Source organism: Vipera berus, assembly GCF_964194415.1.
Source record: "Vipera berus genome assembly, chromosome: 7".
In the NCBI taxonomy this organism is placed as follows: domain Eukaryota; kingdom Metazoa; phylum Chordata; class Lepidosauria; order Squamata; family Viperidae; genus Vipera; species Vipera berus.
This window is the reverse complement of record NC_138209.1, coordinates 50,868,476-50,894,672: the sequence shown is the minus strand read 5'-3', so window position 1 is coordinate 50,894,672 and position 26,197 is coordinate 50,868,476. Positions and strand designations below refer to the sequence as shown.

The window sequence follows — 26,197 nt, the reverse complement described above, 5'->3', positions numbered from 1 at the left end:
TCTCTCCCTAAACCTATAGCAGACATTCAGGAGCTTACATATATGACAAACATGGAGGAATTTGTGAATTGTGGAAAGATTGAAAGACTTAAACAAGAAATGGTTGAAATCAGATAAAAGGAGCAAATAAAAAATAGAAGAAATAATTTTAGAACAGGTTCTACACATACTCTACAAGTTTTTTCTAATTACTGGAAGAGAAGGCCAGCCACAGCTCCCCAGGAAAAATATTCCTTACAGAGAAATACATAAGAGAAGCCATCTTCCTAGCATAGAGAATACCTGAACTATTTTCCTGCTATCCAAATCAATCCTACTGGGATTATAAAAAACTTCAATGTTTGCCAAAGAGAATTTTATTTCTTTTTATGCACTTCATAAGCTCAACTGCTTCTGAGTTTCATACTCATGGCTACCAATATATTCCCACCCTTCCTGTTTTTCTCTCCCACTCTTCTTGTACTGAAAATAGATGTAACTAATGAAGGCAAATATATATGTCCTAAGATGTTGCAGGGGTCCAGAGGTTTTCTTCTGAGCTTTCAGACTCATGCTGGAGTCCATCCTCAGGGAACTTATCTCTGTGTTCTGGGCTGTTCGATGTATTAAATGGTGACTGTTGTGTGTAGCTTTTTAGATGTAGATTAGTGTGCTGATGTTTGGCTATTCAGTCATTGGTTGTTTCCTTGTGCTGCCAAGCCTCCACTTCCTAAATACTTGATAAACTGGGGGTAAATCAGCACTCCGATTGATGTGGGGCCCATTTCCCAGGCTTCAATCACCTCACTGGCTGCTTTTGTCCCTGCTCCTCCAACAATCTTAGTAGCTACAAAATTAAATGTATGTCCTTGTTTATTGCAATATGAGGCTACCAATGAGTTTGGGTCTCCTTGTCTGACCACTCGCTTGTGTTCTTGCAGTTTGGTGGTCCTACATAGTTATAGGAGCAATGCATGCAGGGGATGGTAGATTACATTGGAAGTATCTCCCACCTCCAAGTGATCTTTACAGTGCATAATTTGTCCTCATATGGTAGCTATACATAAATGCTGTTGGAGGAATTTTATTTTTTTAATACTTTGAAGCAGTTAGCACAACCTTTTTGGGTCAACAGCCCCATCTGCAATATAGTGGCCTGCCAATGATTATGTAAAAATAATCTATGATTTAGATTGAATAAAGTTAATAAAACAAATGTTTGCTCCATGTATTGAGTATTTCTATCATATTATTAAAATATGTTTTATAACAATTTTTAAAAGGATTAGGAGCAAATTTCAAAGTTTTTCAAGGCACATGCATGGTATTTGGATTATATATTGTGGCTTAAAGGCAGAAAAATGCATGTTGGCCATTTTAAAACTCTATTGGTAGAAAAGCAGGTTGCAAGCAGATATTTACTCATACTCAAATTGTTTTAGACACATTGTTTTCTTTTAGGAAGGAAAATCCAAGAAGTATAATAATACATATACAGCACACCCTGAAGCCAAATCAATTTGCTTTATCAACTTTTTCTCCAGGACAGGGACTAGCTTTCATTTTAATTGCACATCCATTTTAGCATTTGTTTTCTGCAGAGCTCAAAAGCTTACAGACCAAATTTGCAAAAATGCTTGACATCATTGTAAATCATTTTTGCCAGTTGACAAAAAAAATTTAAACAAACACAAATCCCCAAGTATTGTCTTTGTATCAAACAGACAAACTTCAGAAATTGTTAGAGAATCTTAAATGCTCATAGCTGTCTATTGTACAGGTGATCATCTGTTTACAACCACAATTGGCACTGGAATTTCCATCATAATTTGTGGCAATTGTAAATTAAGTCAGATCTGATTTTACAAAATTGATGGTCGCCATTAAGCAAATCCCCATTGTCATTAAGCAAATCCACCTTCAACAATGAGTGGTTTGTGCTTTTTTTGTCAGAAATAGGCAAAATAGGTTACAAATTGAAATCACGATAGCCAGATGCTGTAACTTGTAATGCAAGTTGGTTGCTAGGCACCCAAATTGCAATCATGTGACCAGAGGTGGTGCAGTGGTTGTAAGTGCAAGTATAAATTGTAAGTCACTTTTTCCAAGGCCATCATAATTGTAAACTGTTAAGTGGTCATAAGATGAGGATTATCATACTTGAATTTCTAAAATACAGCCTTGAGATTTTTAAGTTCAATTACTGTAATAACTTGAATTTTTTAAAAAGTCAGAATTTCACAAATGTATATTTTAGGTGGAGCTATTTTAGTTTTATTTAAGGAAAACAGTTATCTTTTTGTACAATCAACCTGTGCATTCGGTCCACAATGGGGCATCCTAAAATACCAGTATGATTTTACCAAGGGCCACCCAAATAGTAGGAATCACTGCTAGAAATGAGATCCTTGGCATAAAATATAACCATTTTCTTTTTTGTGCTTAAAATGCCTGTTGAGCTATGCAAAATGATTGATTCAATTATAGTTTAGAGTATTTCTAGCCCCTTCCTTCAGATTTTTTTCCGTTAAGAAAGCTATTTCCAAGAAAATTAAGTTTGCCTTTCTAAATTGCTATTTTAAATGTGATAAAATTATTATAAATGAAAACACTCAAGTACTATTAAAAATGTTAATAAGACATGTTAATAAACATGCCATCCATCCATAAGTGCAATCTATACTAACCAGGAAACAACTGTGAAGTCCCTTCCAATTTTCTAGGAACAAGTTGAATTTAAGCTCCTATAGTTTATTATAGGTCTATATTATGCCTAATAAAGGACAACCATGCTAGTAAAAGTTGTATTAATTTAAAGTTCATTTTGGAGCTGAATTCAGAAAAGCTACCCAAAATCAGAGGTAGGAAGCAATAGACATATTATCCAGTGAGGTAACTTATTTTTTTTAAATGAATCATATCATATAGAGGTTGCCTGTCAGAACACCTTTCTTCAGTTTTAAGAGCTGCATAAAATCACTGGTAAAGACATACAAGTGACAATTGACAAAACATCTCTTTTGCTTCAATATTGAAAGGTAAAGGGGAATTAAAATATGTACTGGTTCTTGCATCCCACAGACTATGCCTTTAAATTGAAGAGAGGTCTGAGACAATGATGTCACTCCTTCAACAGCATACATGCAATTGCATTTCATAACATCTAGCCAGGGTTTCTAGAAATATAAGATCATATTTGTTATAGCTTTAAATAAATCTAAGGAACTAAGATAAGTGAGACAGTTTGATGGAGTTGTTAAAACACATTAGTCAGGAGATTGTGAGTCCTGCCTTAGGTGGGTGAGATTGGGCTGATCTTTCTGAGCCCTAAGAAGGAGGCAATGGCAAGAAACTTCCAAAAACTGCAAGGACTTAGCCAAGAGTCAACACTGATTTAAAGGTATAATGAAACAAAACAAAACAAAAAATCTAAGAAAGTATGAGTTCCCTCGAGGCTCTGGAGCAGCTGGAATTATTTTTGTTGAAATTCGGTGATACATTTTCTTGATATTTGGTTTACCGAAGCTTTATAAAAAATACTGTCTGGAAAATGATAGTGGGATTATAAGGTTTAAAATGGGAATTATATATTTTTTTCCAATCTTACTCTCCCAAATTCCTCAAATAGTATTGAAAAGTAGTTTAGAAATGTCAACAGCTTCAGAAAAAAAGTCTGAGGAAGATTCATTTTTTTAAGAAGCTTGTTATTTCAACTGAAGAAAAATCTTGTCTCTTTCTCATATTAATCATTTTACCTGCAGTCAATATGAAAGGATCCAGTATAACATTCCAAATATCTTGAGATTTGATTTCTACAATTTTAGTCATGCATAACTGAAACCTTGTTAGTCCTTTTGTCTTCACAAGCTTTTTCAACACTTAAACCTCAGTCTCAATGGATTCAAGGGAAATCTATATAAGTACAGTAGGTATTAGTGTTGAATACATTGAATTCAGAAATGAATATTTTGCTTCATCAAATAATTTTCATTTTCTAAATTCAATTACATGATATTTGGCAATGCCTTTCAAAGTTGGAATAGGACTAAGAATAACTGGTTCAAACCTCCATTAATTCTCAGATTTAACATAAACCTTGGACAGCCACGAGCACAATCTCATTTTGTTATGGTGGATAGGGTTGAAATACTATGCATATTTGAAGAACATGTTAAAATGTATTTACAAATTAACTATGTATGCATATACATACACAGTACTTAGTACATATCAAATATTTTTATTATGAAAATCAACATCACACTGTTAGACCAATGATTCAAATAATTGTGTACACTAAATGAGATTGGATAATTGATTGTATCTTTGAATCAGGCTTGACTCCTGATGATTGTCTGGATAAGTCCCTTAGGTTTTCTTGGCAACATTAAATAAGTACATTTCTGTTTCTTTCCAGCCCAGCATGGGAATAACACAAATTGAGGGCTGCATTTCTTTTATACAAAGTATTCTACCACTGAGTTATAAAACATTTGCTTTTCTTTAGTATTAAAAACAAATTATACAGTAGCCATTCTTATTTTCCTTTAATTGGTTCCCTAAAGCACACTGCAGCAAAATTCTAATGTAAGTAATTATGGTGCAAAGACAAAATTATTATCACTGTAGTATTGCGAAAATTGTGGCATAAAGTCCATTAAGAGATATAGAAATTTGTATTGTTTCACAATATGAAGTACTACTTGGAAAGTACTTATTTCAGAAAGGTTAAAAGGAATAAGGTAATTAATAGTTGGTAGTTTCTCATCCTAAAAGCCTTCATGAACAATTTTCTTCAGTATATTACACAGGGCAATTTTATTATTTTTTTATTATTTTTTTATTATTTTTCTTTTTTAATGCAAGAGAACCTAAACCCTTACCATTCCACAATAGATAAAAATTGAGATTCAAAATAAGTGACAAGATTGGCTCCTTAGGGCAAATCTATACAGTGAATAAGTAAGATTATGCTTACTTATTACAAATAGTTTTGCTGTAAATAAGTGGCATAAAGGAAAAATTCCAAGAAATGTATAAAGGCTATTATGATCTATTTCTACAATGTCTCTATTAAAGTGCTAACATTCACCAAAATTCACCACTTCCAAGAAGTCAATACATGGTTATACTGATTAAAAATTATTTCAAAATTACCTTTTTCATCCCCCAAGGCGTCAAAGTACTATAAAATTGCAGCATAAAAGCAAAAATACACGACCCGATTTAGAACAATGCTGTCTAAAATCATTGAAAATGATGCATTTATCAGGTCATGGTCAAAAGGTTAACACAATGGAAGTTGTGGTCTCAATACTTCTGGAGAATGCCAGGCTGGGTAATATTACATTTAATATTAATATACATATATTGAACCATGGTGTTTTTTCTTTTTAAAATCTGAATGTATCCTTTAAAGTTTGGTGTAATAAAATGTGATTACTTGCTCAGGATCTGGTTAAAAATTTGAAACATGGAAAAACAACCTTTTTATTATAAGAATTTGAGTTTTTAAATTAAATTTGTTTCAGGAAATCATGACTTTGGTTTGCTAGCTAAATAAATATGTAAAGTAAAATTCTCTATTCATTCTTTACAATTTATTACACTGTTCTCTGTGAATAGTAATCGGAGTTAGAACAGAAGATTCACTTATCAGCTATATAGTAGAATCACTGACTTTTGAAGCCCTTTATCCGACAGAAAAACTCCCAGTTAAAATTACTGAATCGATCTCATTGAAACATAATACTGATGAAAGGGAAAATGTAACAATCAACTAAATTTTCTTTAAATTGTAAAAGGTGATTTTTTTTCAGCCATTTTCAACTGAACATTTAATACATTTTTAATGTTGAGGGTTAGCGGAAACAATTTAGAGATATAATTGGGCCACAGAAGCCACATTTCCAACTCCAACTTAGTAGTCTTAAAGATAGACAGTAACTGGGTATTATCCAGATATTTTCACTTAAGCCCATATCAGCTCCAATAAATACAACTAATGGAAAGAACTGAAGGAAGCAGCATGCAGTTTATTTATACCTTACAATCTCATTCAATATTTGACAATTCTTTATTTATAAGCATGTGATCCTACTTTTTTAAAAAATAAAAATAATTATCCCATTGATGTAGCTGCACTCTGGGCCAAAATCTTGTACTGTCTTTTAGCAGGTATGTTTCCAAGTGTCTGTGTTGATAGTCCCCAAGGACCTTAGAATAAAATTTCTTCTATTGAAATATTGGTAAGCCTATCTTAAAAGATCGATTTCAGGAGATGAAGAAAAAAAATTCCTACAAGACGCTTATGCAATCTCTTTTCTATTTTTTGTTTCAGCAGATATTCATAATATATTATTCAACTGATTGACAAAACAAAAGAAAAAACAGAAATCCAACCACTATTAAATCTAATGTTTTTATTTATTTGATTTCTACAGCTGTCTATTTCAGTAAATGACTCTGGGCAGCTTATAATTCAAAACATATATTACTATTAAAATTATTTTTTAAAAAACTAGTAAGAACAGTAAAAAAATTAAAAACAGTAGAGAACATTTATAGATCTAATTCAAAGTACATACAAGAGCCATTAATAATATAGGCAGGAAGCAGGGCCCTTGGTGCACGAAGCATAGCCAGGTTATTAAAGCTTTATGAAATGCTAACAGAGTTGGGTCTATTCTAATCTCCAAAGGGAGGATGTTCCATAGAGCAGAGGCTGCTGCAGAAAAGCTCATCTTCTAGTCTCCATCAGCCCAACCTTCTTCGGCTGACAGGATCTGCAGCATGCTAGTTTGATGAGTAGAAACTCTGGGAAAAAGTGATCCGTCTGGTTTAGCTCATAACTGGTGAGTGACACAAAAGCTAGTACTTTGGCCTTCTCATCTGGATGAGAATGACCAAAGCCCATTTTCTAATCTGTCTGGAATTATGGTTGAATCTGAGTATTTTTTTCAGACATCTCCTAGAGGTTTTACCATTTATGATATCTCAATTGATTTCTCCTGGGTTTTCTGGTTTGCCCATAATCTCTCACAATTAGGCTATACTTTTCTTTTGAAAGCCACAAGCCAACATAGTTGATGTTGCCCATTATTGTAGTCTAGGTCAGGCTGAGCGATAATTACTGGTTCATGGTTACTCAACACCAATTATGGTAATTAAATAGATTTTGGTAAAACCATGTTTAAAGAAAACATTGATAGTTATTTGAGAGGAGTGGGAATGAGGTAGGATGCTATGGAGCTCATGGTCCAACTTCAACAGCAGAAAAAATATTTTATATAGTATTGTAAAAAAAACCAGAATTTATTGAATCTTGTTTTTTGAAGTCTACACCTGGATTTATTTTAAGGATAAAATAGTAAACAACTTAAGCAATGGCTATATTTTGTGAATTTGAGTATAAGCTTCTTTTACATTAGAATATTATGCAAAATAGAGAACTGAGAGTTAACTTAGGGAAAAATTATTAAGATCTCTAATATTTGCAAAGTTTATCTTTAAAAATGAATGTTATTGCAAAAAGTAGCTCAGAAAGTCATTGAGAAAAGTTGTAGTAGGTTTTGTTCAACTTGACAACCTAATCTACTCATTTATTTGTATAACAATCTTAGAAATAATTTCTACAGAATGCAGTGCAGTTTAATTCCAAGAGTATATTAGGATTAAATTGTGAGTCTTCATTTCTTCTGCTGGGTTGAGTTTAGGGATTTCCATTAAGAGAAAATATGGAGAAAAAAATTAAATGCAGTCTACTATTTGCTCAGATGGCTGCTTCAGAATAGGGTTAGAAGCCATAAAATGGAACTGTGTGAATCCTGGGACTCTATTGCAGGCAGCGCCTGTGGCAGGAAAAAGAAAAGTTGAGAGAATAAACAATGGCTATTACATTAATCTGCCTCCTGGTACTTTTAACATTTAGGGATTCTACTTTTCTACAGTAATGTAATGATTTCTTTATAGACTACTTAGTTATATCGTCATTTAATTTTCTCTTATAAATCTTTTCCCTTTTAAAAAAAGAATCCACCTCAAAGCAGTTCGTTAGACTTCATATCTCTTAAAAGTATAATTGCAACTTTATTTCAATTTACATCTTAATATTGGTGAATTTAATGAACCTTTGTATATTTAAACTTTTAAATATGAACTGTGGGAAACCAGAGATAAAAGAACTGCACTAAGCAACCTAGCCCAACAGGCCATACTGATTAGCAAAATTACACTTCTCAGTGATCCAAGGGTTTATTAATGAGAGACCCAGCATGACTGATCTTTGATTGCTTTGAAGTGGGCCTCGGTCTGATGATATGTTCTGAAAAAGAATGTGAACCTTTCATTTAGCCACTTTCATATGAAAGATATTCATATCAATGCTAGCGTGACCAATATATATATTGTAAACAGAATCATACCTATATGAACAGAATTGTTTCTATGCTAAGAAAAACATGCAGGAAAAACAAAAAGAAGTACCATAGCTTCCACTTGTGTTGGCACAAATAAGAGCACCAAAGAAATGGGGATGATATTTCTGGATTCTAGAAATAACCTTCTGACATGCCATCGTTGGGTCTATTCCCGTTCGCATATATTCCACCGCTTGATAACTACAAAGACAGAAAAAATGAACTGACAATCCACATCCTCCAGTGTCCAAATAAATGCCTTTTAGCTGACAAAAGAATATTTTAAAATGTTTCTTCATTGAGAATTTCCCCCTATATTAAGGAGATTCTTCTTCCCATCCTCTGCTTTTCTGAAATATGAAGCAATAGCAATCAGAACTACACCTAAACTTGCACGGGTATTCTATTCTTGGAACATCCACCCATTTTGGCATCAAAGAAATATTGTTAAATCTGTGTATTTTTTTCCAAACTATTTTTAAATAAACTAACACCTTATTGTTACCAGTATTTAAATCGATAAACAGTATTTATCTGCCCTATTTTTAACCATTCAGTGTAACTGTTTTAATATTATTCTATTTAAGGATATTAAGGTACAAATACAATTGTACTAGTTTTTGTTATACCGGTATTTTCATTTTTCACTGTTTGGTAAGAACCTGGTATCTATTAACACATTCTGTATTAGTTGTTTATTCCAAGTCAAAGGCAATTTTATGGAGAGCAATTTTTATAGTACTATAGCTGAGTGGCTATCATGGCATTAAGTACTATTGCCAGACTAGTCCAGTTAGGATCATAATTGGCACACCAGGAAAAAGCTGGGCAAGGGACCTTTGGCCTTGCTTTCTACCTGCTGCAGCAGTTTCCTCCTAGGTAGATCACATATCCTAAACCAACTCTTTTAGTGGGGGCCCCATTACTGCACCCAATTTTTAAATTGATGTTTAATGATGACAGCAATTCAGTTTTGTTACAATTTAATCTTGTTTCACTACTTCCCATCTCTAATAATCTCCAGGTCATCCAGCTGCTGCCAATATCTCCCACCAAACCAATGACAACTTTGCAGGAAGTTAATACAGAAGTTAAATAATATGAAGAAAAGCACCAATCTTTTTAAACCTACAATGGAACAATCAAGGGTTCTAGGCCTTCCCTCCTTGAATACTGGCAGAATCTTTTCATTTATTAAGGAACAAAACTGCCATAAAATAGCGCCTCCAATTCCAAACCCTTGTAGATAGTCTAGAAATATAGGCTATCTAACATTGCCAAGATATCTAAAATGACCAGAAGACATGAACTCCCTCACCAAGAATCTGATAAAGGTAATCTAACTAAGAAACTAATGCTATTTCTATCCCTTCTCTAGGCCTGAATACCAACTGGAAGGGACCAATAGGTCCCTATAGGAAATTATCCTTTATATTTGTTTCCTTCCACTTCTCAACAACTGTCCTCAAAAGGAGAAGGCTTGGAACAGGGCAAAATGAATAAAGGTGGGATATAAATAAATAAATGCCAGAAGACTTGCAGTGATATATGCATAATTTTCAGTTTCCCTTGAACATTGCTTTCTAAATGTTCTTTAAAATGCCTCTTGCTTTTAAACAAATTCCTGAAGAATAGCTGAAACTCAGCGATTGCATTTATAAAGCACTGTATGCCATGAAAACTCTCCACAGGCATATGGACAATTTCCAAAATTTTGCATAGGAGAACGGAACATTCTGGGAGTTTAAACTGTCATTATGATGTGTTTAATATAATCTATAGTCCTAATGTAATATAAACTGGGTAATTCATTCATTGCAATACACCAAAATATTGTATCCATACAAAATAGGCCATATATGAAAAAGAATGGTGGTATAGCATTGAAAATGAAGGAATAATTCAATATAATATGAAAAAGAATAGTGATGTAACTATCACAAGTATTGCATTAAATATGCCTCTTTCCAAAGTAAGATAGAATAGGGAATTAGATGAATAGTGCAGAGATAGCACTATAATAAAGACAATTTAGGTTGGCTTCACTTTAAAACATACCCCAAAATTAATTTAGATTGTGGCAGGATATAAATGTGATCAATAAAGAATGCCATTTTAAAAACAAATCTTAACTGAAATGTTCCAAGTTTGTAAATTAACATGATTGATTCCTTTCCATTTTTATTTATTTTTCCACACAGGTAGTCAAATGCAAAAGTATTCAAGTATTCAAGTATATTCAAAACTATATTCAAAAGTTAATAATGTATAAAAACCTGGGCAAGAAGCGCATCATAATATCTCCATTACCAGTAGCAGCTGCAGCTCCAGCTGTACTATCAGCGTATGCCCCTGCTCCAGCTATTGGAGAGTCTCCTACACGTCTAAAGAGGAAAATAACATGCAATAAGTGCATTTTTAAAATATAATAGCAGCTTTATTCTGAGCAAAGAAACAACTAGTGTACTGAAAAATCACGGAGGTGGGGCCATAATGAAAAGATTTTAGAAAGCGCTTGGGGATATTTATTCATATTATTCCAACCCATTTTGCAATGTACAGTATATTCTAAAATAATTTTTTTAAGGAGAACCTTTCATCTTTCAAATCTATAAATATCTAATCACTTAATAAGTGTGGTCACAGAAGGCTCCTATGACTCATGAAGGAGGTCAGAGCAGCATATGTGGTCCTGTGATTTAAGATGTATCATCTGTGTAGAACATTTTGCCCCAATGTGAGATTGGCTCCAACCCTCCTATCTTTTTGTAAGACATGGCTCTGCCACTCAGCTTGGGGTCCCAGTGGGGGAACAGTGCAATGGAGGTGGTCAAGTGAGTAATAACAGATTTCCCCCCTCCCTACGCTGCCCCCCTTCCCAATGTATCGTTGGCTATAAGGTATGATATTAACTTTTTATGTTTTAGGTTAGATGTAACTGTAAGCCGCCCAGAGTTACCCTATTGTAAGATGAGTGGCCAATAAATTTTATAAATAAATAATAATGTATCATCATCTGACTATATCACACAATTTATTTTACAACAGCAATACCAAATCCTGACAGCAGTATACTTCTAATTCAAATCCAATTGTCATAAATAAGTTTTAAATATATATATTTCAGTAAAAAGAATATTGAGGTGGATGGTCTGTGATAAAAAACAATAACACTTCTATGGTCATGCTGATCTAATAATGCCAAGGCTTGAGAACTGGAGATGTTTAGTTCAAGTATTCATTCATCATTAGGAAATAACAGTTTTATCCAAAATGCTCACTATTAAAATAAATTTGCTAGCAAGAAGTAAATAAAAGATAACAACATAGGACAAACCCAACCTCTAGCTTAGATCACCAAATAAGTGATCCTTCTTACACAAATAGTTGATAAACACTATTTGCATCACATTAAATAAATCATATTTTACATTTATAGGGCCAAGACTTATAAATTATACAAACCCTTGGATTTTGTGATTTGCACCATTTGAAGATGTCCCTACAGCAATATTTCCACTCTGTCCAATTACAATCATGCCTACAAATGAAAAAGAATTGACATTTAGAAGCATTTTGAGGAAGCTTTTCCTCATTTAATGAGGATACCAAGCTGCCCATCCTTCAAAATGGGTTATGAGCTATACAACAGAACATTAGATGGCAGCTAAAAAATTTTCAATGTTTGATTGGATCGATTACACTTGGAAATTATCTTTCTTCCAGAGGCCTCTCAGAAAAAGAAAGAAGAAAACATTTCATTTTTGAAACAAGTTTGTTCAAGGGACATTCCATTAGCCAAAAGGGAATCTTCCATCAGAGAAGACATGACCATTAAGATTGTTCCCTGTCTTCAAATTCTGCCCAATTACATTAGAAACATTTAGCTCCATGAAGATTATCTGAAGATAGTTTGTATATTCAAATACATTTGATATTTCTTATTTCTGTTCTATACTTAGTTTTTAAGTGTACGCGAGATGATGAGTCTAGCGCTTGGATATTTTCCCCTCTAACAGACAACTGAAATTCACATTGTGGCCAATGTCCCTGCATTAGATTTAAGTCATGATTTTGTTTTCAAGGAGCCATTCTAATAATTTTCTTTAATTTTCCTTGTGGAAATACAGAGTTTAAGGAACTTACTTCATTTCTACTAATATTTCTATATTGCTCATATAACAAGCAGTGAGAGCATCATGTCTTACTACTAAATGAATACAAGAATCTAATCACATCCTATCTGCCAAGTGGGCAACATGCCTACAGTAGACAAAATATCTAATTTAAGATACACTAGCATACCCCATTCTTGCACATCGCTGTGCCTAGTGAAAAATATGTCTGGCTCGGGTAAGCTGCCAAAGTGGAAGTGCTTACGAGGTCATACCTTTTGCTTGGTAAGAAACTTGACATTTTAAAAATGCTAATTGCTAAATGATGACGAATGTAATCATCACACTTGAAGTGTTGCCTTAAGTGTCTGGCAATGAGATGTACATTCCCAAGTCACTCCAGTGTTTTTGTAAATTCCATATTTAATTGCTACGCAGATGGCAGAGACTAAATCCAAATACAGAGATAGTTCCCCTCCTACTCATTTGAGTGATTTTTTTTTTAAATGTGAAGTTAATTCTGTCCAAATCCCTAAGTTTCATTTGGCTGCAGAGTTTCAGAACATCCAATAAGAAATCTTTCATTTTGTTTTAAAGGATACTCTTGATGAATGTTTTAAGCAGGCAAAACCAAAATTGCTTTTCAAAATGAACCTACATTTCATATTTCAAGATCACAGCCCAGTTTTGCTAATAAAAGCTTCTCTTTAGGCTGTGTGCATCTGTATACCCCAATAAGTGGACCTAAAGTCCATTATCACTATATTTGAGGAGAAAAGGCTAAGGGTTGAAAAATGAATATAATACTCTAAAACCAATTGAAGAATAATATGCCAGATGCGTACAATAAGCATCAAGCAGATTTCAACACATAAATAGCAAAATCAGTAACACCATCTATTTCCTGATAGATGTCCTTTGTATTATGTCCATTACTTTATACACAATTGATATTTAATTGTGTATGGGATTTTAGCTGCAACAAACACAAGTATTAAAGTATGACTAGTTGCTATACCAATAGTATCGTGGTTATGAACTTCAATTCTTCTGTCTGAAGTACTTTGTTCTTTTTTACTGAACTCTGCAGTCTGTTTGTAGGGACCACATGATTTTGAAGCATCTGGTGTAACATTCTGTAATCAAAGTTTTATTCACATTAAAATCTTTAATTGAAGAGATATTTAAAAAAAACCTATGGATATTTTTCCTAGACTTTGAAAAAGAGAAAAGAACTAAATTACCTTGCTAAAAGAAAAATATAGGCTTGTATATGCCAAGGACAAAGAACTTTCATCTAAAGCAAATTATTGCAGTTCAGAGGCATTAAACAAGGAACAGATAAAAGCATATATCTCCATAGGAGTAACTCAGTATTAAAAACACTTCAGTTACAAAAACGCTCAGATCTCATGTTGTTTTGTGATTTGCAAATATGTCCTAAGATGAATACCCAGAAAAGAAATGAAATATATCAAGATTCTATGTGCAAAAAAACCTCAGCATGATATGTCTTGCTCCTACAATGGTAATTTAAAATGAGTTCCTCCCAGACCTTATGAGCATCCCTACTGATTGTGATGAGACAACTTCATATATAACTACAGTGCTAGTTTCTGAAAGATTTAAACCTCATAATTCAGCATATTTTATTCTCACTTTACATGCAATTCAGGTACTAAATGCAAAATACAATGGCCCACTTTCCTGCTTTCATAAAGAAGGTAATGAAGAGGTTAGCTTAATCACAAAGTTCTCTTGCAACATTTATAAGCTGTTGTGTCTTAACTTCCAGATTTCTACCATACAGCACTGCTTTCTGCTTTTTGAAGGGTAACTTACAGAAAATGGCCATGACATTTGTTATCCTCAACAATATTGACTAAGATTACCTATGGAGCTTATTAATTGCAAGACATCTAATTCAAGACCTTAAAAGGTCCTCAGGTATTGATTATCCTAGTAATATCTAGGATCATAAGGGTATGTCAAAATTCATCCACTAAACATAGTTATAACATATACATGTACAGCACAGCATATACTGCCAAATCTGAGTTTGCATTACAGGGCCTAATGATGCTGGCATTGCTGAAATAGCTATACAGAACGAGAGATTGGTTGGGGTAGAGATATAAAAACTCAGAAATGCTCACTTTTCAAAACTGATTTCTTAAACATGTTCATGTTATTTTCTTGGGAGCAATACAGGTGAATTTTGTTTTGTTCTGGATTTTTTTAAATCCTCTAGCTGCCTCTTGGTTTCCCATTCAAATATTAAAAGCATCCAGCCCTCTTTGAGTACACAAAAAGTCAATTAAGTGCTGCCCTCTAGTTGGAAATGGTCATTCTAGCAAAATAATATATGTGGGCATCTAAAGCTCCTCCACTCATTCTCACGTGATCATATAAAAAAAGCCTCTTCAATCAAAACTTTGGCTCCTGTAAATTATTTTAAATCTGCTTAATTCTTTGGAAACATTATGCATCTAGGGAGTTTTTTTTAGTTATAAGTAGTCCTCAACTTACAACCACAATTGACCCCCAAATTAATGTTGCTAGGTGAAACATTTGTTAAGTGAGTTTTGCCCCATTTTACAAACTTACTTGCCACAGTTTTTAAATGAATCACTGCAGCTGTTAAGTTAGTAACATGGTTAAGTGGATCTGGTTTCCCCATTGTCTTTGCTTGACAGAAGGTCATAAAGTTGATCATTTAACTCCAGGACACTGCAAAGAACATAAATATGAGTTGGTTGCCAAATGTCTGAATTTTGATTACGTGACTATGGGGATGCTGCAATGGTCACAAGTGTGAAAAAATTGTTATAAGTCACTTTTTTCAGTGATGTCATAACTTTTAACAATCACTAAATGAACTGTTGTAAGTTGAAGACTACCTGTATACTTTTGCTGGGCAATGTTTTTACTTTGGTACGGAAAGACTAGTAAAGGTCTGCAACTCTTACAAGGATCACAATGGCCAAGTAACTGGGAGATATTGATGCCAACTTCAAGGCATCCATTCTCATGTATTCTACATTTCCATGTTAAAGTGGTAATAAAGTGTTTGCTCATTCTTGAACACAGACTAACCTCCCAGTGCTTTCCATATGGTTACATTGTTCACTACTGCCAAATAAAACAGAATTTCTGTAAGCAACCATATTTAATCATAATCATAATCATAATAGTAAAGTTGGAAGGGACATTGGAGGTCATCTAGTCCAACCCCCTGCTCAGGCAGGAAACCCTATACCATTTCAGACAAATTGGGGAGTTGAAATGGTCTGATACTATTGTCCTGCTCATTGGAAATGGAGCAGGTACAGAAAAATTCCTAAACTTAAATTACCACTTATATCCCATTCATTAACTTAAAGTATTGACTTCACTTTGTATGACCCTCATCAGGAAATTAAAACTCTGCCTTTAATATCAAAGATAAAAGAACTTTGAATGCCAATTTTTCCTGTGTTTTACCTATTAGTGAGAAAGATAATGCCAGGACAGACTCGGGTCATATGTCCACTGGATCACAATAATCAAAATCATCAGCAAGCATGATAGCTCAAGAGTATGAGAATTTAGGGCAAGGATAAGAGAAAACTAATATAGGCCTTCGTTTGGTCCAGTAGGAATCTTCTACAGCATTCAGTCTTTAAAATTTCCCAATATACTTTTCTTTCTTTTCTTTTTCTTGCTACCGTGTTTTCCTGAAAATAAGGTCTATCCCGAAAATAAGCCCTAGCTTGATTTTGGGGGTGGGCCTAATATAAGCCCTACCCTGAAAATAAGCCCTAGTTTTGGGGTGAAGCACACACGTGCCCCGCACCCACTTACCTTGCAGCCAGGCCTTTCCTCGCCGACCCATTTCTTCTGCAGTGTTTTCTGCAACCAGGCCTGCATTTCTCAGTCAGGGGCCTTTCAATCCATAGCTTTCAATCCACAGCTTAGTACTTGGCTGCATAGGCCTTCCGGAAAGGCTTGACTGTGAAATGCAGGCCAGAATGCAGCTGCAGAATGAAGCTGGTTCTACTGCTGCAGAAGAAGCGGACCAGCTGGGTGAGGCTGTTGGTGTCAGAGGTGAGTAGAAAAGACACCACCCGAAAATAAGATCTGGTACCTCTTTTGGAGGCAAAAATAAAATAAAATAAGACCTTGTCTTATTTTCGGAGAAACATGATATTTAAAAAAACACCAGATATGATATTGGTGTCATGGTTCCAAATGAAACTCTTCAAAGAACTTCAAGGCATTGTTTACCTTAAAGAATCTTTATTCGAGTAGCATAGCTTCAGCACATACATGGTCGAAGCCAAAATCTGAATTCTCCTCCCCTTAGCACATAGTATCAAACACAATTCCCTACTCTAATTAGCAGTGATAAATCACATTCTCCAATTAGTTTGAATTGCAGGTTTTCCCTCCCTTGTACGTCAAACCACCATCTTTTATCATCTCTTATTTCAAAAGCCCGAGTTCATACACTTTTACAATATTGTTATGTCTAACTAACTCCCATCACATTCCTCCTCCTCCCCCAGTATCATGTAATTCTAAGAATAAAGCATAGGAAATAAAAAGGCTGCATCTCCCTATGTTGTCAAAGCAAGAACATCTGATGTTAGCAGTGTTGACAATTGGTTCATACCAAGCACAACAAACTGTATTAGACATATACACAATTATCTGAATAAATAAACGTTTTGTCCCTGCCCCCTTCTCATCTCACCTTCATCTACCATTGAAAATTGATACAAAATAATTTTGTGAGACGATACATGGTTAAGAAATATTAAATGCACTAGCTTCACTTTTACATACTTTCCCATATGCAGTGTTTGAAATTTTAAAAACTACTACAAAATATTAATATATTTTAATATATTGATATATATATATATTTAATAATATTAATATTAAATTATATCATATATCATCTGGTGACTCAGAAATATTATATTCAGCAAAGTGGATTGCAGTCAGTTATCTTGTCTCCCAGTGATGATCATAATTTATGAAATATGCAGATTTTTAAATGATAAATAACAGTCACTAAGGTTTATTTTTAAATATTTTACCTTCCAGAAATTTGGCTGGCAGTTTTGATTGAGCCAGTTTACATACATTGAAACAGAATTCTGCGTAGTTAAATCTTCACTTGGAAATCCCATGCTTTCTGCAAAGAGTGAAGCTTTACAGAAAAAAACAACAAGTGTTAAGTATTCCTGACAGTTAATATTTGACTACAATCATATGTACATCCTATAAGAATTTAACAATTAAATTGTTATACTTTTGTACATTTTCTTCTCACCTATTGGTCACAGACTAATAGAGGCTGAGAGACTACACGTTCTGTCCTCCCAGAAAACACACAACAAAAGGTAATATGCTATCCCTTTACAGACCCAGACCATTCCTGAGATGTCATGGATGCCTAAACTAAACCCATCCATTGCTTAATATTTATTAATATAATTTTTATTTTTATTTATTTAGAAAATTTATATAGTTGCCTACTCACTCATAGTGATTCCAGGTGGCTTACAAATAATAAAAGTACACTATAGAAAAAATAAAATAAAAAAAAAACAATACTAACCACCCCCCCACCCCCCGGCGACAGCATGATTCAATAAGCCATTTGATGGGCTCCATTGCAGTCTGGGTTCCCCAGACCAGCTGGCAGAACAAAGTCTTCAGGGCCTTCTGAAAGACTGTCAAAATAGGGACTAGTCTAACTTCCGCAGGAAAGATGATCCAAAGGCCCTTCTTCTGGATCCCATCAGATGTACCTCCTTAGGGGACAGGACCCACAACATTCCTTGCCTTCCCACTCTAGTGGGTCGGGTGAATGTGACCAGCAAGAGACAGTCCCTGAGATAACCTGGTTCCACGCCATGAAGGGCTTTAAAGGTGACAACCAGCACCTTGAATTGCACAAACTTTTTCCCCCACAGCCCCAGAGTCCCCCAAGGCCAGATTATGAAACATTCCAAAGATTTCAAGAAATAGTCAGAGGAGCACCCTAAAGACATGCTACGCTGAGTATTCTTACAGCTGTGCAGTCCTACAATGTCCCCTGAAGTCCCTGGTACAGAGAGACCAGTAGCAGTTCAATCAGTTCAAAGCTCCCACAAGCCAGCTAATCATCTGAAAATCCCAGAAGCCACACTCCATGAGTAGATCCACCTGGGAAGAGAAGCTTGTCTCTTCTGTCAGCTCCATTTTAAATAATAATTTAATAATATCATTATTCAAACAAGATTAATACCAGGTAGTAGTAGCCCAAACTACTTGTGGCCTTTTTTCATTATTTTGCTTTCACCTAGAAGAACAAGTATTTTACAGTTGTTGTTACTTTTGTGTGTGTCATCTGGCCAGAAAACTGGAACAAAAATCAAGGAATCATCATCATTAGATTCAATTCATTTGTCCCACTGGGGTTGTGAGGCCTTCTTGGCTCCAGTTGTGAGCCTCTCTCATCACCACATAGTAGCTAACATTTACAAAAAGGATAACAAAAAAATTACCTGATTCACCAACTAGAAAAGTGTGCTTAGTATGTTCTATCACTTTCCGTGCGACACCAATAGCATTTTTAATGCGTCTGAGATCTGCTACTGCTCCAACCTGCATTGTGTTACTAGATCACAAAAAAACCCAAGGAACAAATATTTAAAGTGCTACCCTCAAAATGCAGAAAACAAAATCAATTCATGTCAAACTGTAGGTACTAATGCAAAATATATAGAGAGACATTGATATTCAATAATCACCTTCAGCCTACTAAACTGCTAACGTAATAAATAGCTTGTGCTTGTAGGCTGCAATCTGGCTAACTGCATGCTACAGATATCTGCTACAAGTAAAAAACACATATAGGAGCTTTAACCATATGGCAGCATTTGGATAAACTAAAACCAAAACCGTTTTAACAGCAGAGTATACAAAGCCCATATTAGATTGGAAACTTTAACTTAAAAAGTATTTTGCTAATATCAGCAGCAGGTTTCTTTGATCTTTTCAAAATTGCAAGGCTGCCTTCCATGAAACAAGTTTATCTTTCTCCTCTCTAGAATACTTTATAGAAACTCACCAGTATACATATCAGAGGAAAAAATATTTGCTATGCACCACATGTATTCTCACATATAAATTTACCACCCAAGATGTAATATCCATTTCAAAGCACTCTAAACTAGATACTCTTATTGGTTGATTATCTCCTTAAAATACTTAAGAGTTTTGCCCTGTGGGGTAATATTCAAAATTCTTAAAATACCTATAGAGAATTTAAGGAAGTTTGGGTCAAAAAACAAGAATTCAGATTATTATAGTACTTATACTATGGAAGGCAATACTTGGGGAGGAACCATTTTGTAGTGAAAAACCATCTTGTCCCAACATGGATGGTGATGGAATGCAGTATGTAATATAAACACAATATAAAACCACATAACGTTACAAAATATTTATGTGAAACTCTGTGTTACTATGAAACTTTTTGTGGAAACAGTTTTCAAAGATAGGAGTTAAAGATGGTTAAACCAGCTAGTGGAGGTGACAGTATTCCAGCTGAGCTATTCAAAATCTTAAAAGACAGTGCAGTAAAAGTGCTACACTCAATTTGCCAGCAAATTTGGAAAACTCAACAGTGGCCACAGGATTGGAAAAGATCAGTTTACATTCCAATTCCAAAGAAAGGCAGTGCCAAAGAATGTTCAAACTATCGCACCATTGCACTCATTTCTCATGCTAGTAAAGTCATGCTTAAAATCCTACAAGCTAGACTTCAGCAGTATGTGGATCGAGAACTACCAGAAGTACAGGCAGGATTTCGAAGAGGCAGAGGAACTAGAGATCAAATTGCCAACATACGCTGGATCATGGAGAAAGCTAGGGAGTTCCAGAAAAACATCTACTTCTGCTTCATTGACTATGCTAAAGCCTTTGATTGTGTGGATCATAACAAACTGTGGCAAGTTCTTAAAGAGATGGGAGTACCAGACCATCTTATTTGTCTCTTGAGAAACCTATATGCGGGTCAAGAAGCAACAGTGAGAACTGGACATGGAACCACTGATTGGTTCAAAATTGGGAAAGGAGTCCGGCAAGGCTGTATACTGTCGCCCTGCCTATTTAACTTATATGCAGAGCACATCATGAGAAAGGCAGGGCTAGATGAATCAAAAGTTGGAATTAAGATTGCCGGAAGAAATATCAACAACCTTAGATACGCAGATGATACCACTCTAATGGCAGAAAGTGAAGAAGAACTAAAGAGCCTCTTGTTGCGGGTGAAGAAGGAGAGTGCAAAAGTTGGGTTGAAACTTAACATTAAGAAAACCAAGATCATTGCATCTGGCCCTCTCAATTCCTGGCAAATAGATGGGGAAGAAATGGAGGTAGTGACAGATTTTATTTTCCTGGGCTCCAAGATCACTGCAGATGGGGACTGTAGCCAAGAAATTAAAAGACGCTTGCTCCTGGGGAGGAAAGCCATGGCAAATCTAGACAGCACACTAAAAAGCAGAGACATCACCCTGTCAACAAAAGTGCGTATAGTCAAGGCTATGGTCTTCCCAGTTGCAATGTATGGCAGTGAAAGTTGGACCATAAGAAAGGCTGAGCGCCAAAGAATTGAGGCCTTTGAACTATGGTGCTGGAGAAGACTCCTGCGAGTCCCTTGGACTGCAAGGCGATCAAACCGGTCAGTCCTAGAGGAGATCAATCCTGACTGCTCTTTAGAAGGCCAGATCCTGAAGCTAAAACTCAAATACTTTGGCCACCTAATGAGAAGGAAGGACTCACTGGAGAAGAGCCTAATGCTGGGAAAGATCGAGGGCAATAGAAGAAGGGGACGACAGAGAATGAGGTGGCTGGATGGAGTCACTGAAGCAGTAGGCGTGAGCTTAAATGGACTCCAGAAGATGGTAGAGGACAGGAAGGCCTGGAGGAATGTTGTCCATAGGGTCGCGATGGGTCGGACACGACTTCGCAGCTAACAACAACAACAACAAACCACTTTACATAGCAAAAGCTGAAGACAGTAACTTCAATATAGTTTTATATGACTGTTTAAAAAGAAAAAAATTCTTATTACACTTTCACAGATCAAAGCATAGTATGAGGGAATATAGATTTGAAGAATGTTTAATTTGGGGTACCTCCCTCCCCCAAGTCCTGCTGTGCTATTTCATCATTGCAGGATGTTTGCTCCTGGGAAGGAGGAGTGAGGAAAGCCAGTCGTACATGCCAACAATATATAATCCCACAAGAATCGTCCAAGGCATGAGGTCGACCCAGCAGCACTGTTAAAGCAAGGAGGTACCTAAAGCACAGTGTAGCAACAATATAGGAAGATGCTGAAGGCAGAAGATCACATTTAATGATAATTGCAAGGTCATCAATTCATACTGTTTGGGAGCAGTCAATGATAAATCAGTCTTATATTTTTACCAAGAAAACTTTTCCAAACTGGAGGCCATATTTCACCAATGTCTACCCATATTTGGGCTCCCTGACATATATAGGTTTTGCATTACAATGATATGTTCTGAGATTCCACTTTGAAAAAGGAGTCAAACATGGATATATTTTCTCTTTATTTATTCAACCTATATACTGAACATATACATTAAGTAAAGCAGGATTTAAAAAAGGTAAATATGGTTTTAAGGTTGAAGAAAGAAACTTCAATAACTTATACTTTTCTGATTAGGTTACTCCAATAGCCAAAAATACAAAGAATTTGCAAACTCTGAAAGTAATCTGCAGAATAATAAGTCAAGGAGGCCAGTGAATAAATGAGACTAAAATATAAAGACCAAACAGGTAGAATAACCAGAATTGACAGATACGGAACAGGTACATAACCTCTGCCTTTTTGGAAGAACTACTGAACTATTGACCGTAAAAGAATAAGCAGTCCACAAATATTTTGAAAACTAGCACTTTGTACAGTACATATGAAGGCCTTGAACAAATATAGATACCGTGATGTGTTTATATCTACAAAGATCAGAATATTATGGGCAATGATATTCCTTATAACACTATGGAAATGAAAGTTGGATTTTGAAGAAGCAGGACAAAGAAAAACAATGCTTTTAAAATCTGGATATTGAGGAAAAATCATTATAACACCATGGATAGCTAAGGGGAAAAAAAGGATTATCAAACAAATCAGCACAAATTTCTCACTCAAAGCACAAATGACCTGGTTCATGTTAGACTACTTTGGATACTCCTACTTTGAAAAAGGCTGTAATGCTGGGAAAGTTGGAAGGACAAAGAGAATGGCCAGCAGCAAAGTTTAACTCAGTTATAGTGAGGGGCACTGTTGGAAGATCTAAAAGACTAGGTTAGGGACAGATTGTCATGGGAAAAAAATCTATGTGGTCATTAAGACTCTACACTGAATTTGATGGTACATAATCAATCAAAGTTTAGGAAAAGAGTAGGTGTTTATTATACAGTATAAATAAAATCTAAATATTCCCCTTGGCATGTTCGCTTAAGCAGAACACCTTGACATATGTCAAAAAATAGCAGCAAGTCTCATCTATCCAAATGTCCTCTAGTTTTCTTTTAACTTTCATAATATCAAGAACATTATCCTGATTCTTAGATGAACACATTATGTCAGTAGCTTTTGCTACCATACTATTGGAGTTGGCCATTAACTGTAAAACAAAGATGGAAAACCTATTAGTGAACAAAAAACATTTGCTTAACAAGTGTTTACAGAAGGCCACAAAGTAGGTGGGACCACATCACTCTTATGGATAATGGCCATGGAGGATTTTCATTTTTTTAAAAAAAATTGAGATATGCTTGTCTTAGGGCCTACATTGTAGCCTTCCAGTGTTTCCATCTGAATATGACAGGAAAACGTTTCATCATGTAGAAGAGTCTGAAGCCCTCCTGCTTTCAGAAATTACTGGACTGGGGAAAATCTGTTTGTAGGATGTCTTACCCATCCATAATCATGGCATCCAAAGTTGTTTCTCCATGTTCATCTGGACTTCCGCCATATCCTACACTTCCATCACATTGCTCTATTTCACACTGCCCACAACCTTTTTCTACTGCATCAAGTTCAGAACCTCCTGCTTGTAAGGTATTCCAAGCTGCAATCAAAAGCACGTAAACAATTACAGCTGGTTGAATGCATATTATTTTTCTAACAAGAAAAATGCATGCAAATTTCATATCCATTCTTACACCATGCAACTGACTCAATAAATGTGTACATGTCAAAAATCATATAAATTCATCAAAAGTTATAAGAATCTTGTACATTTCTATTGACATGTACTATTCCCAGGTAAGTAAGCACAAACCTATACTCTGAATCTAAGGAATAACCATTTCAAAGCACTTTAGTCTTGTATCATAAAAAAGTAACCTAATTGGAGAAAGATTAATTTTTATAACTTCTTGCTTACTTATATAGTCTCTTTAAAATCTAGCATTAGTAAACTGGAATTAAAATGGGCTATTTGATTTTATGGAATCACTGTTTTTCTCTTTCAGCTTTGTTACAGAAGACATGCTAAATTAAATTTGGATCCAGGAACATTCCAACATTACTTATATTAACAACACAATCCTTGAGATATTCACCCCAAAGTAGGTCTCATTATACGCCTTAAGGCTTACAAAGGTAGTTATGCTTTCTCTACTAATTACTATTAGCAAAAACTGGAAATCAACATGCTGAATTCATCAAAATGTAAAATCTTTAGGAAGTTTTCTTGAAGCTAAATTCCTGGCAATTTTATTTCTTGACAAAAGTATATGGAATGGCTTGCCATTATCTCTTGAGATGTGTTTTAAAATCTTCCAATGATAAGATTTTCTAATAGTCTTCCATTTAAGTATTAAGCACATTCTATAAGCTGCTTCTTTTTTTAAAATAAGCAAGGTCAATTTTATTTCACCAAAACATCTACACATCTAATGTGCAAGTTGGTTTATTCAACATTGTTTTAACAACTGCTAGGGAATGGGGTCATTACTCCTAGGAGTTGTTAATCTGTAAACCATCCCACCAGGCTCAAGGTTGACTCAGCCTTCCATCCTTCCGAGATAGGTAAAATGAGGACCCAGATTGTTGGGGGCAATTAAGCTGACTTTGTAATAATGCCGCTTGGGGTGTGTGTGTGAAAGCCCTAATAAGCAGGCATATACATAGAATGAAGGCTACTGCTAAGCTTGTAAGCCGCCCCGAGTCTTCAGAGAAGGGCGGGATACAAATGGAATAAAAATAAAAATAAAAAAATAAATAATAGAAAGAGAGCATTCCCCCCCCCCAAGACTGCCTGGAAAGTTTCTTCAGTTTTTGTGGCAGGGCTTTTCAGAAGTGATTTGCTATTGCCTCCTTCCTAGGGTTAAGAGAAAGAGAGTGACCCAAGGTTACTCAGGTGGCTTTGTGCCTAAGGCAGCATTAGAACTGGCAGTCTCCCAGTTTCCAGCCAGATATCTTAACCACTAACCAAACAGGCTGTAAAGAGAGAAATAATCAGTAGTATTTTGCTCAGCATGTAAAGATGCAGGTGCTTAAACTTGAAATCTGTTTTCAGTGCAAACCAAACACGTGCCAAGTAATAAAAAAAAATATTTCTCCCCGAAGTATACGGTAATCCCTTATAAGTTAGTTTGGTAACGTTATACTACAGCCCAGAGAGAACCTAAATGTAGTAGTTTACCTACTCGCTCCGAGTAGGTAAACGAGGAATGCAAAATTTTCGGAAAGCCCAGATTATGGTGACAAATATCGACCCACGTTGATGCCTCCCCAACCAAGGACAGAAGAAAAAGATGCAGCACCTATTTCGTTAGCATTCTTAAATGCCCAGGTGTTGACAACCAAAGGCAACTGAGGCGCCCCAGCGCTTGCTGCAGCAAGGCTTCCCACCCCGTGCAACAACACTAAGAACCAGTAACATTCACGCCATCGGCTGTCACGTCCCATGGCAAGAACCAACTCGACTGAAACACCGACTCTCCGCCGCGCAGCGACAAACGAATTTGTATCGCCTTTCTGTTTCTCCTGCTTCTCGTGACCAGGAGCAAGAGGGACGCATGCGCAAACAGTAGACCAGGAAGAGCTCGCTAGAGTTAAGCATTCGGATGTTAACATCGGCAGCCGCTTCGGGCCTAGGTCGGAGAGCGCAAGCGCGGCCGGGTTCCCTCTGATGTTTCTCAGCGAGAGGTTGTGCGAAGCCTAGTTCGGAAATGGGACAAGGGTGGGGGGCAAGCAAGCTTTCGGAAAGGAAGAAGCTGATTGTAGGGGTTGTGGGGGTAGGAAATTGAGAGAATGTTGCTCTAAACTATTTGTAGAACTTATTGGCGGTGTTTGCAGGTTCGCTTGTGTTTAATTCAATCCCAAAAAAGTGCTAATTAAATTAGCAAGCTCAGTCTGTAACCTTAATTAGTTTGTCTGTAACTGACAGGATTTTCATCAGTTTCATTCTTTCAGCTTTTATTTGCCTCACAAATGGATCTGGAGCCCTGAGCACTTAAGAAAAACTGATGGTGCTAGTAGTATTCTTTTCTACGTGTATTCCCCACTATATGCCTACCTGCTCTTTTGTAATTCTTTTCTCTTAATGAATATAAATACAAACTTTATTTTCCTTTTTGCTAATTATCCAACCACCTGAGTGAGTA

The 26,197-nt window shown here is 35.5% G+C and overlaps 1 protein-coding gene across 1 annotated transcript; it reads right to left on the bottom strand.

Annotated features, from left to right (window-relative positions):
- Nucleotides 1–4,218: 4,218 nt before the first annotated feature.
- AGA (aspartylglucosaminidase) lies at nt 4,219–25,581 on the bottom strand. The gene is made up of 9 exons (XM_081332606.1): nt 25,355–25,581; nt 23,499–23,652; nt 19,051–19,163; nt 17,596–17,708; nt 13,530–13,647; nt 11,862–11,937; nt 10,673–10,780; nt 8,464–8,597; nt 4,219–7,829 (listed from the first exon to the last, which is right to left on the bottom strand). Exons 1-9 carry the CDS (start codon nt 25,497–25,499, stop codon nt 7,729–7,731), a joined length of 1,062 nt encoding a protein of 353 aa, XP_081188732.1. The 5' UTR covers nt 25,500–25,581; the 3' UTR covers nt 4,219–7,728.
- Between the last annotated feature and the right edge of the window lie 616 nt (nt 25,582–26,197).

Coding starts and splice junctions, on each gene's coding strand:
- AGA (XM_081332606.1), bottom strand. CDS start 25,499: ATGGGACGTGACAGCCGATGGCGTGAATGTTACTGGTTCTTAGTGTTG. Junction 19,164..23,498: donor GATGCCATGATTATGGATGG/GTAAGACATCCT, acceptor TTTGTGATCTAG/TAACACAATGCAGGTTGGAG. Junction 17,709..19,050: donor TTTTCTAGTTGGTGAATCAG/GTAATTTTTTTG, acceptor TTTTCTGTAAAG/CTTCACTCTTTGCAGAAAGC.